We start from the raw sequence: 14,692 nt of genomic DNA on the forward strand, positions 1-14,692 counted from the left end.
TGGTTTGAGATTTTTCAGCCCTACTAATTTAAACAGAAAAAAAAAACCTATATTTAGAATCACTGATTACCTAAATTTATGGCTAATAATAGAAAATAATATAATAATGTGAAGTGAGTCTGTTTTGATTTGAAGAGTTCAGTCCATTATATTTATAGTCAAAAGAAAAGGCTAATCCATGAAGTCAGGCCTGGCATGAAACAGGTAAGTTGGGATTGACATAGTTTAAATAGTGTAGCTGAGATTTGCCAGTTTAATGTGTAGAATGGTGTGAGCTGAGCTATAATGTGGGTATTGAGATCCAAATCTACTCAGTTTTGTTCATCACACGCTGGTTTATATCATAAAGATCCTGCAGTATTATGGTCTGATCATATAAACAAGCACTTGATGATAATGGGGAGGAAGAACTAATGATAAGAGACCCGTTGATGTGCTGAGATTGTGAGCTGACTTTAATGTCTTGACCTGACTGCCCGAAGTAACGATGTGCTTGATGTTTGACTTCTAAAGATGAGTAAATGTTATTTTTTCAAATGCAACATCGAAGTTAAAAGAATAAATAACTGAGACAACCTTGATGCTGTTACTTTAATGGGTCTCGGTTTGTGGTTTGGGACAAGCAGTGTTACTAAATGTATAATATTTCAGCTTTTTCTCTATTTAAATTTTGGTTAAATATAGGTTATAATGGTATTGGTTCATTGAAAGAATGTTTCTGACTCGATATTCTATTCTAATAGGTGATAAATGGACTGGTTTTTATGTAGCGCTTTTCTACTTGAGCACTCAAAGTGCTTTGTACTGGTTGCATCATTCACACATCTAACACAGTCTTCTAACACTCCAATACATTGGCGTTAGTTTCTTGCCCAGGGATATTTGGGATGCAGACAGGAGCAGCCATCGATTGAACCACCAACCTTCCGATCAGTAGATGAGGTCATCTAGTAATCGGAAGGTTGGTAGCTCTGCCTCCTGGTCACAAGAGAAATGGGACACTTTCCCAAGAGTGTACGTTTATCGCAAAGAGTTCTTTAGAAAAAAAGCACCCGTCTCTTGCTACAATGAAATGTGGATTTAATTAAACTTTAGCACAAAGGTGTGGATCCAATTAGGTGCAATGTAATGGATCACTGTTACCCACATTTTCCTCCCTTGAGAAGCAAGTAGCAATTAAAACCCGCAGAAAATACAGCAGTGTGTTTTCATGAGCTTGGGCCCCTGTCAGAGCGATCATCTTTAATCAGCAGACATTTCCAGATAAAGCGAGATAGCATTTCCGTTTCTAATGCACCTCTTAAAAACCCACCACTTTCCTTTCCAGGGACTCGTTCAGCCTCCTTACCCTGAAATTGTTCCAATTAAGCCTGATGTAACGATCACACAATTTCCAGCAATCCCCAAAAGCAAATATGGAAGTGTGACCATATATTGGAAATTTTATGCAGTCTTTTAAAATTGTCTTTGCCTCAGGTTTTTCCATTAGTTGGACTTTAAACTTACGATGCCATGACGGGAATTCACATCTTAATAGATGATCATTTATATTATTGCACTTTTGTTTTTACTTGAATACAGATTGCATTTGAGTAGGATGCTAATAATCAGATTCTTGTGTAAATTTAATTAGCTTATTAATTGCACACAGAATTAGCTGTCCGCTAATGTTTCTTTCTTGTTTCCTTAAAGATGTAGATGTCTTGCAGCAGCTTGGACTTACTGGGCGAAGGACTGGCAGCTCCCCATCTTCAAGCTCTCGATCCATCCATCATGGCATCATCCCCTTCAAGTCAGGCGTTATCCTCACTGAGAGGGCACGCATCCAGGCACCTCTGCACACTGTTATACCCTCTTCTTACAACCCCTCCAATCTCTCCCTTATCCTTAGCCTATCTGTTCATCGCATCAACAACGCTTTCCTTTTCTCAGCTCTGTCAAAGAAAAGAAAAGTTCAGCTCGGAGTGCAGTTTGTACCAGGGAAGATCCTTGTACACGTAGGACAGCAGAGCTCTGTAAGTTTTGACTACGATGTCTACAATGGCCAGTGGCACAGTCTGGCTTTGGATATTCGAGGCCAACAAGTGTTCTTACACACATCTTGTGGTAAGAAAAGCATACATGCAGATTTGCATTCTAGAAAACAGGAGACTCTGGATCCAGAGGGCTCCTTCCTGCTGGGCAGAATGGACCACAGCTCGGTGCCATTTGAAGGTGCCATCTGTCAGTTTGACATTTATCCCTCAGCCGAGGCAGCTCATAACTATTGTGATTACATTAAGAAACAATGCAGAGAAGCTGACACTTATCGGCCTGTATTTCCACCACTGCTACCTCTATTTTCCACAGACCCAAACGTTACTGTCACTCACATAACTCCTCTCTCTTTGACGGAGATATCCAAAAAGGCTCGGACACCTAATTTGGCCTTCACTGAGGAAAACATGAGGACTACAGTTCTTCCTTCAACCAACTCCGTGATGTCTGTGTATATGGCAATGAGTACTCCAAAACCTGGTGCTGTGTCCGTTTCTCCAACAGTTCACCCAGGGCTTGAAAGCCCATCTAGATTTCCAACTCAGTCTGTTACAACATCTCCTGGGATCAACATGACTCCACCGAACCCCAAACCAACCTCACACGCCATAAAAAACACAAAGCAGGCAGATACCAACTCACCGCAACCTTCTGGAAAAAGTATACACTTACCTGTTTTTACCAGATCATCAGAGATGAAGCCGGCTCTCCAAAGTACAGCTGCTTCCACGCAGGGGTCTCCTTCAAACGCCTACTTTTATAATAAAAAGCAGCTAACCACAGTAGCTCCAAAGAAACCCGAGCCAAAGGTGACCAGCGTGCTGGATGTCAAGCCCACCTCGCTCACTCCAGTCACTCCAGCTGCAACAGATGGCTTTCAAACATTTGACCTGGAACCGACCCAATTCTCTGCACTCGCTGGATCACCTGGACTAAAGGGCGAACCAGGACCGCCGGTAAGTGTGTCAGCTCTAAACAAACACAACACAAACATTTTGCTGAAATCCGTGAATGTCTGTGTTGAAATAACTGTAAAACGATTAGATGAGTACATTTCTGGTGTTGCTGTGTTTGAATTCAAGCATTATTTTTTATCTTTGTATTGTTATATTTTAGCTTAGTCTATTAACCCTTTGTTGAACCACAGTGACACATAAGTTCAACAGGTTGTTGCTTCAATAATGGCTTATTTGCTGGTTCACTCTGTGATCTCCAGACCTGCTCTGATGTAAAAACTGATGCTGCTCTTTATTGTGTGGTTTTGTGAATCAGGCAGTGACCCAGCGTGTACTGTTCTGATTGTAGAAGTGCTGGTTGTGTTAATGATGGGGAGTTTTTAAAAATCCACTAAATCGTTTTATTTCATGACTTTGATAAAGTACTTGCAAGCAGTGCTAATAATTTTCAAACCTCATTTTTATTTTCAAAGCTATGGTGAAAACAGTCAGGTTCACAGTCGGCATTTGCCAGTCAGTGTTTGTCTTGGTGGAAGGGCCGGCAGTGAGGTGTTAGATTCCTTTGGGAGGGAGTGGGACTGCTCAGAGAACGAATACTTTTAAAGCAGGGTCAAAGGTAAAAAGGGATAAAGCACTTGTGCCCAGTTACCTATTGGGACTAAATATTTGAAGGCCTTATAATATAATATAAATGTTACACTTGCATACAGGGCAATAATAAATACAATTGTATTGTTGTGTTTCTTACTAGTTATGTTGTCTGAACAAGTTGCTGAGTTTGGCTTATAGTCCAATTTAACTTATCTTATGTGCCATTTATTATTATTTTTAAATTCTGATGCCACTCTGCTGGGATACAGCTGACGTAAGTGGGCTGCTCACAAGAGTTTCACGAACTTTGTTTTGAAAATGTGGTTATGATAGGCTCAAATATAAAGTATAAATCTAATCTGAAGTGATGATTAGATGATAAAAGAAGGTTTTAATTTTGAAGAACCAGAGTCTATTTGGATCTTGAAGCATTTGGAGCATTGAGATACATATTGTTTGTTCACATGAATCAGATAAATATACATATATTTCAGAAAAAAATAGACAATACAGAGAATACCGATGTCATTGTAAAGTTCAGTGTTTCAGTTAGATAAGTGATCTTTTTTTCATGTTACCCTGTATGAAATTATTTCAACACCGATGTATACAATAATATCATAATTTATTTCATCGTGTAATATTCTCAGGTAAAGACATCCATCCATCGATCTAACGAAAAGTTCTTGATGCCTAACCAAACCAGTGGTTGTAAGCAAAATAAAAAAATTAAGTGCAAACGAAATTAATCGGCTAATGAAAACAAAGCCCTGGATTGATAACAGAGTCGGATCTCCTGGCTGGAAAACTTGTCATCTACACTCCTCCGACCTAAATATGTAGACTTTGTCTCTCTAAAATATAACAGTAGTATAACTCTTGAAGTCTGCTATTGCCTCATCAGCGCACTGATGGCAAGGGTTTCACTCTGGTATGACAGCGCTATCTGATGGAATGGCAGTATCTGTCACCATGGGAGCACATTAAGAATGGCTATCAATTAATATTCTAATTATATAACGGAATATAAATTAGATTGGATATTCAATTGTCAAATGATTAATTGATTGTGAGGGGGAAAAAAATTCTACAGCGCCAGCAGCAGTCTCTCTCTCGAGTGGCACAGAATGCGAGGGTGGCCGGGGGAGTTAATGACATGCGCTGCTCCAAGTGTAAGAGATAAATAATTTCGCTTAATCGAGGAACATATGATAGCGATTAGGGAACGTGAGTGAATGGGTCATAATATTTGTCTGATGTTGTAATTAACGATTCAGTTGCTAGCCATGAGCTAAGCTGGATGTTTAGGAGGAAGTTGGAGACATTTGGATAGTTTATTATTGTTTGTTTTGTTTTGGGGGTTTTTAAACAAATTATTATGTGGTTTTTGGAGAATGCTGACTGTCGAGGAATAGTAATGATTAACAGAAAAGTGAACCTTTATTGCGATGACGGCAGGAAATGAACCAAGAGACCAAAGCAAACAGGCAAAACACTAAGAAACAAAACACTGAGCTGGCAAAACACTAAGAAACAAAACACTAAAGGTACTAAGACCAAAAACTATAACTATGACCGAGGTGGAAAATAAACAGGCTAAGACTATGACTATGACTATGACTGTAACTCTGGTGAGAATAAACAGACGAACTGACAATGGCATGAAGAAAACAAAAGGCTTAAATACAGACATGAGGTGATCAGGGGAAGTGGCGACACATGGGGGAAAACAGCTGACAGACATAAACCTAATGACAGGACCAGGAGAGGAAAGCTAAATACAATGAACAAAGAACACATGACATTGTCAGAATAAAACAGGAAATGACAACACAACTTAACAGACCTAATACGTGATGAAATAAATAGAAAACCCCAAAACATAGAAAACCCAGGAACAATAACTGCCTAAACTAAAGGCAAATAGGAAATAACACAAACTAATAACATATCAAAAAATACAAAGAAAACTCAGAGTGCTGGGTCGGAGACCCAGCCTGTGACACTGACACCACTTTTAAGATACATACACTAATGGTGACAAATGTTACATGATGTAATTTTGTTCTCAGAAGGTCAAATTGGTGGTGACTGTTTGGCCCTTCTGTGCTGCCATGTTTTAGGATTTTTTGCTTCTTTGCGGTGATATTATACTTGAAGCACTGCTTACTGTCATATTTGCTGCTTACCTTTCTACACCAATCAGCTTTTTGACAGATTGAATTAATGTGATACTTTATCAAATTCCCCCCTTTCTGCAAACTGCAGTTTGACTGGTTGGTGGAGGCGTACAACTAAAATTTTAGTCATGTTTCAATCTAATGACTTCTCTGAAAACATGAGCTCCAGTACTGCCTTGGCACTGACCCTAGCAGCGACTACAGCTGAGTCTACTTATCATGTGTGGACAGCCTGATGGTTGCAATCTAAAGAATCTAAAAGTTGTTGAAAGACATTTGGATTTCCAGAGTGTACGGAGGCTGAAATAGTAGAATTATAGCTTGTGGTCTTGGCTGAGACAGACCAAAGTGCTCCATACATCTGACATTATTACAGTAGCCCAATTTCAGCAGGACTGCCTCGGGCTGTTTTAGGTCTATTTTTTCTTTTCCACTTTAAACTGCTTGAACAATGGGAAAGTAAGTAACAATCCTAACATTTCAAGCAAACTCAGGTTCCTCAGATTGACCCCTCATTAAGTTTGACCTTTCAGGACTTTGCTAATCCATGTATGAAATTGTTTCAAAGCTAGCTGATGCTTATAATTAATGTGATCGGCTGTGACTGGAACCAGCGCCGACCTCCCAACCAGTGCAATGACTCAGAGTTACAGTGTATGCACTTTAGTGGTTTTGGGCTGAAATAACATTGGCTGCTGAGGGAGAGTGCGACATTAGTTTCTAACAAGATATCCTCATGCCTGCCAGCGTCTCAGTGCCCGAGTGCTTTGCAACTTATAGCTAACTTCACCAAGGGACAAAAAAACTCAACATGTTTTTACTAATTGACTCTTGAGCTTGAGTGGCTTTTAAAGGTTTTTCTTTACTTTGAAAACTCCAAACTTGCTGTCTTTTATTATTCAAGAGTATTCAAGACTCTCTTAAAATAACACAAAAAAGGCAGCAGCTTCTATTTCCTCCTCTGTATTTCACTCGGACACTGACAACTTCTATATTTTGCTTTTAGGGTCTTCCAGGACTTCCAGGGTTGCCAGGAAAGCCGGGCAAGAGGGGCCCACGGGTGAGCGTTTCCCAGTCAATCCAACCAGTGACAAGTTTAACCACAAATACCCACAATTCTTCTTTCTTCCCCTTCTGGGCTCTTCTACAGTTCCTTTCATGCTCAAATCTCTATAATGCTCTAATGATAGGGTGATAACACCACTAGCTGTTCACCGATGTGCATGACCTTTTGAGTGTTTTGATCAAGCGCTCAGTGGATCACAGAAGACTTTTCAGTCACTTGTTAGTTCACTTTGGCTCTGGGTTTGATCTAGCTGACCTTATGTTTTCAAGGTCCGTTTGCAAAGCTTTAGAGCAAGCAAACACAACCTACACATATGTGGGTTAAAATATAATGGATCACATTATGTAGATATTTAATAGACACTGAGAAAAATGAAGGTTGCAGCACATTAACAGTACTTAAATTAGGCATGGGTCCTAAGTTAATGTCAGTGAATAGTTCTATTGTATTCCAATGAGTATAAGTCTTCTGGTGCCATGTCTTTAATTTCTAGACTCAGTGTAGCTCGAGAACTGATGGAATCAAATAGAGAAGGTGGAGATGTTATTTTAAGATCATGTTTTCAGAAGAAATTTAAGAAGTGAAAGAACACCGGGGCATAATTTGTCCTAAGGGAAGGTTTATTGTTATAATTTCTCTCAAAGACATTGTCATTGATGGGTGTTTGTGTAGTTTCTGACCTGTGAACTACTTCTTCACCACCCATGGATAGAATGAAAGAGGAAACATTTTCAGTGGTGTGATACTGGTCTTTTTGTTGACCTGCCACTAAAGTGTACCTGCAGAGCACTTGTGCATCTAAAGACTTTGCATATCAGCTACCTACTGGAGCCTATGAGACTGCACCCTGCAGTTGGGCCTCAGGGGTGGGTTGTGGAACCCAATCTCTTTAAACAAGGAAGAAAGAGGGCTTTGTCCCCATCTTATTAAAGGCATTTAAGACCCTGTCTGGAGCTCAGTAGCTCTCTCCAGTTGTACTCCATACCCTCTATAGAGCTCATTCATCATCAAGCTCTCGAGACCCAACTATAGGCCACGCTGACTCAGATTGCGAGGGTGCAGTTCAGGTTTTTCAACGTTTCCATGAACCGTCCTGGTTTACACGATTAGAGAGGGAATACCAAACGGCTACACGCATGACCTGCAGAAAGCTAACAAGTGGACTCTGATCTAGTAAATCCGTTATAAACATTTGGATTAAAACTGACGTTTGCTGTATTTTTTATTTGGTGTTCATTTCCATGTAATTCAAAACGTAGTTGCTTTTTTTGGCCCCATTTTGTGCCCATTTGTCAAAAAAGTTTAAACTTAAAACAACAATGTTTAGTAGAAAAACGAATGACTCAGTGTGGAAACAAGGCCAAGTGTGACTGGGAAGCCTAGTGACTTTGTTTTGGTTGAATTCAAACTCACCAGAGCAGAATCCAATTTAAACGAATGAGTCTCTACACTGTGTACGGCTAAATTTACAGAATTATCATACAGTTGCCACAGTTAGTCCATTTTTCAAGAATTTTCTGTCTGAAACATTTTCGTCACTAATTCAAGAGTTATATCTTTCATGCAAGAGATATTTGGAAAAGGCAGGATGTAAGCAACTGCAGATTCAGTTGGCTGTATAAGATGCTGGTCACCTATGGGAAATTAAAAGGCATGGGGAAATAAAGAATGTGTAAAAGTATTTTCTCAAGTTAAAAGAGCAATCCAATCTTTTGCAGATCAAATTTCACCTTCTTTCTGGTCAGATATAAACCAAATGTTCCAGGGAGACACAATATTAAAGAAGCTGCTCTGCTATTGCAGAAAATATGTGAACAGTGTAGCATTTCCGGGAAAGTGTAGTTCTTTTTCCCATCATAAACTTTACAACGTTTGGAATATCCCTGCACTATTAAGGCTTTACCTCTCTGACATCGAGGTGCCATGTCTGACCGAGCAGACAGTCTCACCGCTGCTACCACCTTAAAGCACCTCTTGACACGTGAAAACATCCATGTTCCTTGACACAGCCGTAAACCTGGCAGGGTGCCGAAGATCACCTGGCACTGAATGTCAGGCTTGAGAGAAGATCAAAGAGGGCTTTGTGCAAACAAACTGACCTGCCAGCGTATAATCAGTATGCAATGCTGGGTTATTGTGAAACTGAGAATATTTGCACAATTGCCTGAAGAATGCTTGATACATTCTGACACAAATTGCAGGGTAAGCAATGGAACTGATTAATTCAATTCAATTCAATTTTATTTATATAGCGCCAAATCACAACAAAATCGACTATGATTATGCAGGGTACATGCTCCGTATGTAGCCATGACTAAGAGCTAGATTACATTTGCTATTTTTCACACATTCAAGTTAAGAGACACTGACATTCTGAACAGTTTGTTGATCACCAATGAAATGATCCTGAACATCAACAGAAACACTGACCATATGCCAGTGTCACATCAAGAGAATTCAGTCCTAACCACAGACATGTCAAGAAAATGCCAACTCCACACAGACAGGCTCAGTCGGTCACCATTGATTGATTGATTGATTGATTGGTAATTTATTTCAACATGTGAACAATATACAAGTACATTTAGAAAAGAAATGAGAGAAAAAAAATATACTATACAAATTACATACAAAAAAACATTCTGATTAATTTACATGTTGAAAGGGAGTGGGAAGAAGTATACACTTATTTAATCCCACCCCTGTCCCATAAATTATCAGTGAATATTTAGTCAGCTTCCTTACTGATATAATTTGTAATAAAAATAGTGAACAGATTTCTGATATACTATATACTATAATATCACATCATGAATTTTTTGTTTGTTTGTTTTTAAATAGAGACATTCACTTAATTTAAATATGTTCCTTTTCTTTATAGATCGAGAAGATCATATTTTTATAACTCTTTTTGAACAGTTTTATGTTTGGACATTGCTTTAATTCCATATTCAGTTTGTTCCATAGTTTCACTCCTTGAACAGAAACACAAAAGCCTTTTCTTGTAGTACGTACCTTCATTGTTTTGAAGTTACAAAAACCCCTTAAATTATAACTTCCTTCTTTCAAAAAAAACATACTCTGAATATTACCTGGCAGTTCTTTATTTTTTGCTTTGAATAGAATTTGTTTGAAAACCATTGTTTTCAATGTGAAACAAGAACCCTGTTTGATGATTGCAAATTAAGTTGTTGGGGCCAGATTAGTCATTGCACAACACCAGCTGTACTGATGACCGTGCCACTGATCTTGGGGAAACAATTAGTGCTCAGTTAGGACTCGAGCTCATAACTCAATAAAATTAATAAGCTAAGATCTTTTAATGTACATTATATTGCATAAGCATCATATAAAAGCTAGTAATTCCGTCCCTGTGCTCCAGAGAAGGCGTTAGCAGGTCTGTTCTGGGTTAATGGCCTATAAAACTGCAGCACTCCACGCGCCACTCCTGTAAAAACCTTGCCCCACATCATAAACCTGGTCACAGTGCTGGCACATAGGTACCCTTCATCTGCAGACCTCAGGTGTGTTTGTGTGCTTCTATATCTTATTAGTATTCATTATCTTGCGGTTATGTGCTGGTGGTCTCTAAATGACCACTTGTCAGGGCTCATTTTAATAATTAATAATGTGAAGGCACTTTGACAAATGTATGCATTCTACTTATTATTCTTTTCCCTGCTGGGATATCACCCAAACAGCTTGTCATCATTATTAGGCCTCCTTACCTTATGTACTGTGAGAATGTAATTTGTAATACACTATCCTGACCTGTCTTTTTCTCAGTTTCTCTTTCGTCCTTGCTTCCTATCTGAAGCTAATGACTTCCATACGTTTTCATATTGAGCTGAAAGGCAGAATGGTCTGACTAGAAGAGGAGGAGGAAATCTGTAGATGAGCTTCTGTTAAGTGTCTCCATATGTCCAGCAGCAAGCGTCTGCTTGGGGAGAGGTCTGGCCAGTTTGAGGGGAACTGTCCAGGCTGTGGACTCTCCACAGTGTGATAATACAGCACGATAAATAACAGAGACAGAAACTGGCTGGATCACCCAACCGTACACTTACACCTTTTGGCCCCTGTCTATTTTACTCAGAGTAATTCAATCCCTCACTTTCACCTCCAGCTTGGGGGGGAATGTGTCTCTTCACAACTCATGGAAACTCTTTGCAACTCAAAGAACTGGTTGAAGTTACAGTAGCTTCCCGTTCAGGGCCTTTTCAACATGTTTCATTGCTTTCAACTTTGCTGGAGAAGATTTTCCAATGCTCAGCATTTCATCCCCACCGCACAAGGTGTGGTGCAGATGAACTGAAGACTCTTCACTTGAAAGCCTCAGGAAGTCGTGGAAGTCCAAACATTCTCTTTTTGCAGACTGCTTGAATTTTTAATAAGTTCAACTTGAAAAATAAAACTTGTATCCTCGTTCTTTTTTCCTTTACCATCCCCTGCTTTGTAGGAGATGGCGCATTTGATAAAATATTTGGCAGAGATAGGTCTTAATACTCCTACAGTTTGTGGCACAAAGTTACCACGCAATATGATGTGGGACTGCAGAAAACAGCGGAAAAGTGTAAAGGTGAGGAAAATCACAATCATATCTGGACAAGCAGGCACAGGGCACCCATACTCAAGCAGAGAGGACCTCATGTCTCACAACACATTGAAATTGTGAACTGCACATCTGTGAATAGCACACATGTAGGACTTCTTTCTTTTGCTGCTTCTTTAATGACTACATTTCCTCTGTGTCCTCTTTTATCACACGAATCTCTGATTTTTAGGGTCCTCCAGGCCCCCATGGAAATCCGGGTCGTCCTGGACTGCCTGGAATGAAGGTACATCTACATTTTAAATAGTAGTGACTGTCATGACTTATGCTAGAAGATTATTCATGTTAGTCTATCTAATAAAACAACATTAAAAGAGTAAGACTTTTTTATTTAATTCCTCTGCTCTGGGTGTCATGTTTCCATCCACCACATTGAACATTGGCACTGTTGTTTCATTTTTATACAAGCTACACTTTTGGCACCAACAATTACATTGTTAATAGCTAATAAACAATACTGGAATGAAATAGAAGGTTTTACAAAAAAATGATATTTACAACTATTGAAGTGTACCGTGCTATATTAGTCGGATGAGAAACTTGAGTGTTTTTGAGTATTTGGTGTGACCATCAGTTGGCCTTGCTAGCGCTGAATAAAGTATAATTATCCTTCGGCAAAACTGTAACGAGAACCCCTCAGGGATACAAGTACTTGCAGTCAGGCAGGATAGTATAATATAACTGAAATGAAATGAATGGCAAAACTTTTTATGTGGCATAAAACATTTCCTTCATTCTCCATATTCTAACTGAGGACATTTCTTTCTTTTTTTTCCTAGTCATCCAATGCTTGTTTGGGATTTTACTTAGTTTGCATGTCGGAGGTCAGATCCTTTTGGCTCCTTCTACCACTTTGAAAAGCCATTTGTTTCCCTTCAAAAGAGAACAGCAGTTTTAAGTTTCTCTGTCTCAATCATTTGCATGTACTTGACACCAGCCTGCTCTTCAGCTGATTTCAATTGTCAGGCTGCTATCATAAAAGGATCTCCTTGTTTAACTTTGTTGGAATAAAACGGAAATTGCCCATACTTCACGTCCGTACCTAATCCATTTGAATGCATCCAATTACAGCGTTTTCCAAAACTCATATCTTGGTTTGGCCTGCTATAACTGTGAGAAAAAAAAGTCCTATTATATTTTTGTTAGGTCTTATTTAGTAAATATGCGTTATCTGGAACAGAAAACCTGAGCTGGTTCATTTTGACTCATTTGCACTTAACCGTCAAACTGCAGACTGTCTGATTTGGCCCCGTTCGCTGCACTTAGAAAAACCGAGCCAGTCAAATGAAAGCACGCTATGCTGTTTTTTTGTTTGTTTGTATATTTAGATGTAATTATGATAAATTGAATCAAAAATATTTTCACTTACTCGCTACTGTAAGTACCTGACCATTAGGCTTAAAAAATGAAAAGGAAGGAATAGAAAATGGATAAATCAGCAGAAGGTAAAAGTGCTTATTAAGGTCTTGAGCTTGCAGAAGTTATTAACTAATTCCACATCTTTTTCCAACCCTTAAACCCTTCAGATAATCTAGTTCAAGGAGAGTGAAAAGACAGTGTTTGTATATGCGTGTTGCTCCCTGCACTATAAAGAAATCAGTCTGGAGAAACTGCAAGAGGTTATTCAGTGCCAAGTGGTAACTGACACAAACATGCAAGTTTAAATGGGCCGATATGCTGTGAAGGGGGGAATTATCCAGTACAAAAATGAAAAGTGTTCTTTTAAAACTATGCATGACTTTCCATCTATGCTCATATGCTAATGTGCTGTTGCTATTTGCTATAAGAAGTTTACTTTCTTTGAAAACAGGCTTTGGTTGCAAGCTGCAATGTGCGTCATAAAAGAGGATGATTTATTTCCACACTTTCCACACTTGGAGTCAAATGTAATGTGTTACAGCATTTTCAATCACCTCGTTGATTATAGCTGTACCGTTTGGGTGCTTTATCACATCACCTGATTACCACTATGATAACCACTAACACAGGAAATGCTATACTGTGCTTCCACTTGGACATGGTTACACAAATTACATGGCAGTTCTTTCACTATTAAAATTGAACACTGAATGCTGACTCAGGCCGCACTGACAGGATTCCCACTGCCCGAAAAGGGAGAAGAATGTCACTCCCCATTGCTTCTCCCTAGCTTGATGTAAACTGAGTCACAGGAGGGCATAAATGGACTGCACAGTTGCGTAAATACAACCACCAACAATTTAATGAACTTGTTACTCTTTGATTATATAAACCAAAAAATAAAATTCAAAGTTCTCTGCACCTTGTGAGGATCAGTGTTGAAATTTGTGCAATAAAAAGCTCTGGCAGACTAGAACATGTTGTACTCGTCATGAAAAATTAATGCTTTCTCTTTTTTATGTTCTAGGGACAAAAAGGAGATCCTGGACTGTCCCCTGGTCAATCCCCAAAAGGACAAAAAGTATACACATTATCACATTTCCTTCCTTAAATCTGTTGGATTATCCGCAGACATAGGCATGTAAATATGTCGATAAACTGAATGTGTCCTCATTTGCCATTTTAGGGAGAACCTGGTGTCACGGGCCCCCCTGGGCTGCCTGGCCAAGACGGACGAAAGGTAAAACGGCTGCTTTGGCTCACAAACTGAAACTGTGTATGTATTTGTTTGTAAATCTGCCAGGAAGTAATTAATTGCCATCACAGTTTGCTGATTCTCTTCCATGAAAGTTCAAATTCTTGGTTTCTGTCCATTCTTTCTCCTTTCTGACAGTGTTTTCACACATAAATCAGACACATCAAGAATGAAGGACTGACTCAGTCCTGTATAACGAGGATCCGTAAATCAAATGAACACTCTTTAGCTCTCTTGCCTTTGAAGGTGGAATCTGTCGGTCTGTGTGGGGCTTTCAGCCAAACATGAATGTTTGAGTTCTTGTTTGGAAAACAGCCTAACATAATGCAGAAGTCAAGGAGCATACCTGTGTTCTAGCTCCCCACTGGTTTGGAAAATGAAATATTTGAATACCAGGCCTGTTACATCATCTGTGTCGCAGGCCTAAAATATAATGAAGGCATCTGAGGGGAAAATAAAGATTGCCGGGTGAAAAGTTTTACATGGTTTCCTCGGTTGTTATGTCATTCACTCTGGAGAGCAGTACTTCTAAAAAAGTAGGACAACTTATGAATGTGGGTTAGCGCTGTGATCTGGTCTTGTTCGCAATCAGCATTATTTAACGTTCTTTGGATACCACTGCGCTGGGTTATCCTGACA

General features: G+C 39.2%; 1 protein-coding gene across 1 annotated transcript in view; it reads left to right on the top strand.

Annotated features, from left to right (window-relative positions):
• col27a1b (collagen, type XXVII, alpha 1b) overlaps positions 1-14,692 on the top strand; it is a 67,779-nt gene that overhangs the window by 6,227 nt on the left and 46,860 nt on the right. The window contains exons 4-8 of the mRNA XM_086315193.1: positions 1,693-2,993; positions 6,771-6,824; positions 11,612-11,665; positions 13,826-13,879; positions 13,985-14,038. Of these exons, the coding sequence (XP_086171319.1) occupies positions 1,693-2,993; positions 6,771-6,824; positions 11,612-11,665; positions 13,826-13,879; positions 13,985-14,038 (1,517 nt within the window). The remainder of the gene's footprint in view (positions 1-1,692; positions 2,994-6,770; positions 6,825-11,611; positions 11,666-13,825; positions 13,880-13,984; positions 14,039-14,692) is intronic.

The sequence above is a fragment of the Aulonocara sp. 'chitande type north' Nkhata Bay genome, linkage group LG12 (assembly GCF_057382095.1).
Source record: "Aulonocara sp. 'chitande type north' Nkhata Bay isolate Kocher_YH1m ecotype deep benthic linkage group LG12, A_spYH_male_GT1.1, whole genome shotgun sequence".
NCBI classification, from domain to species: domain Eukaryota; kingdom Metazoa; phylum Chordata; class Actinopteri; order Cichliformes; family Cichlidae; genus Aulonocara; species Aulonocara sp. 'chitande type north' Nkhata Bay.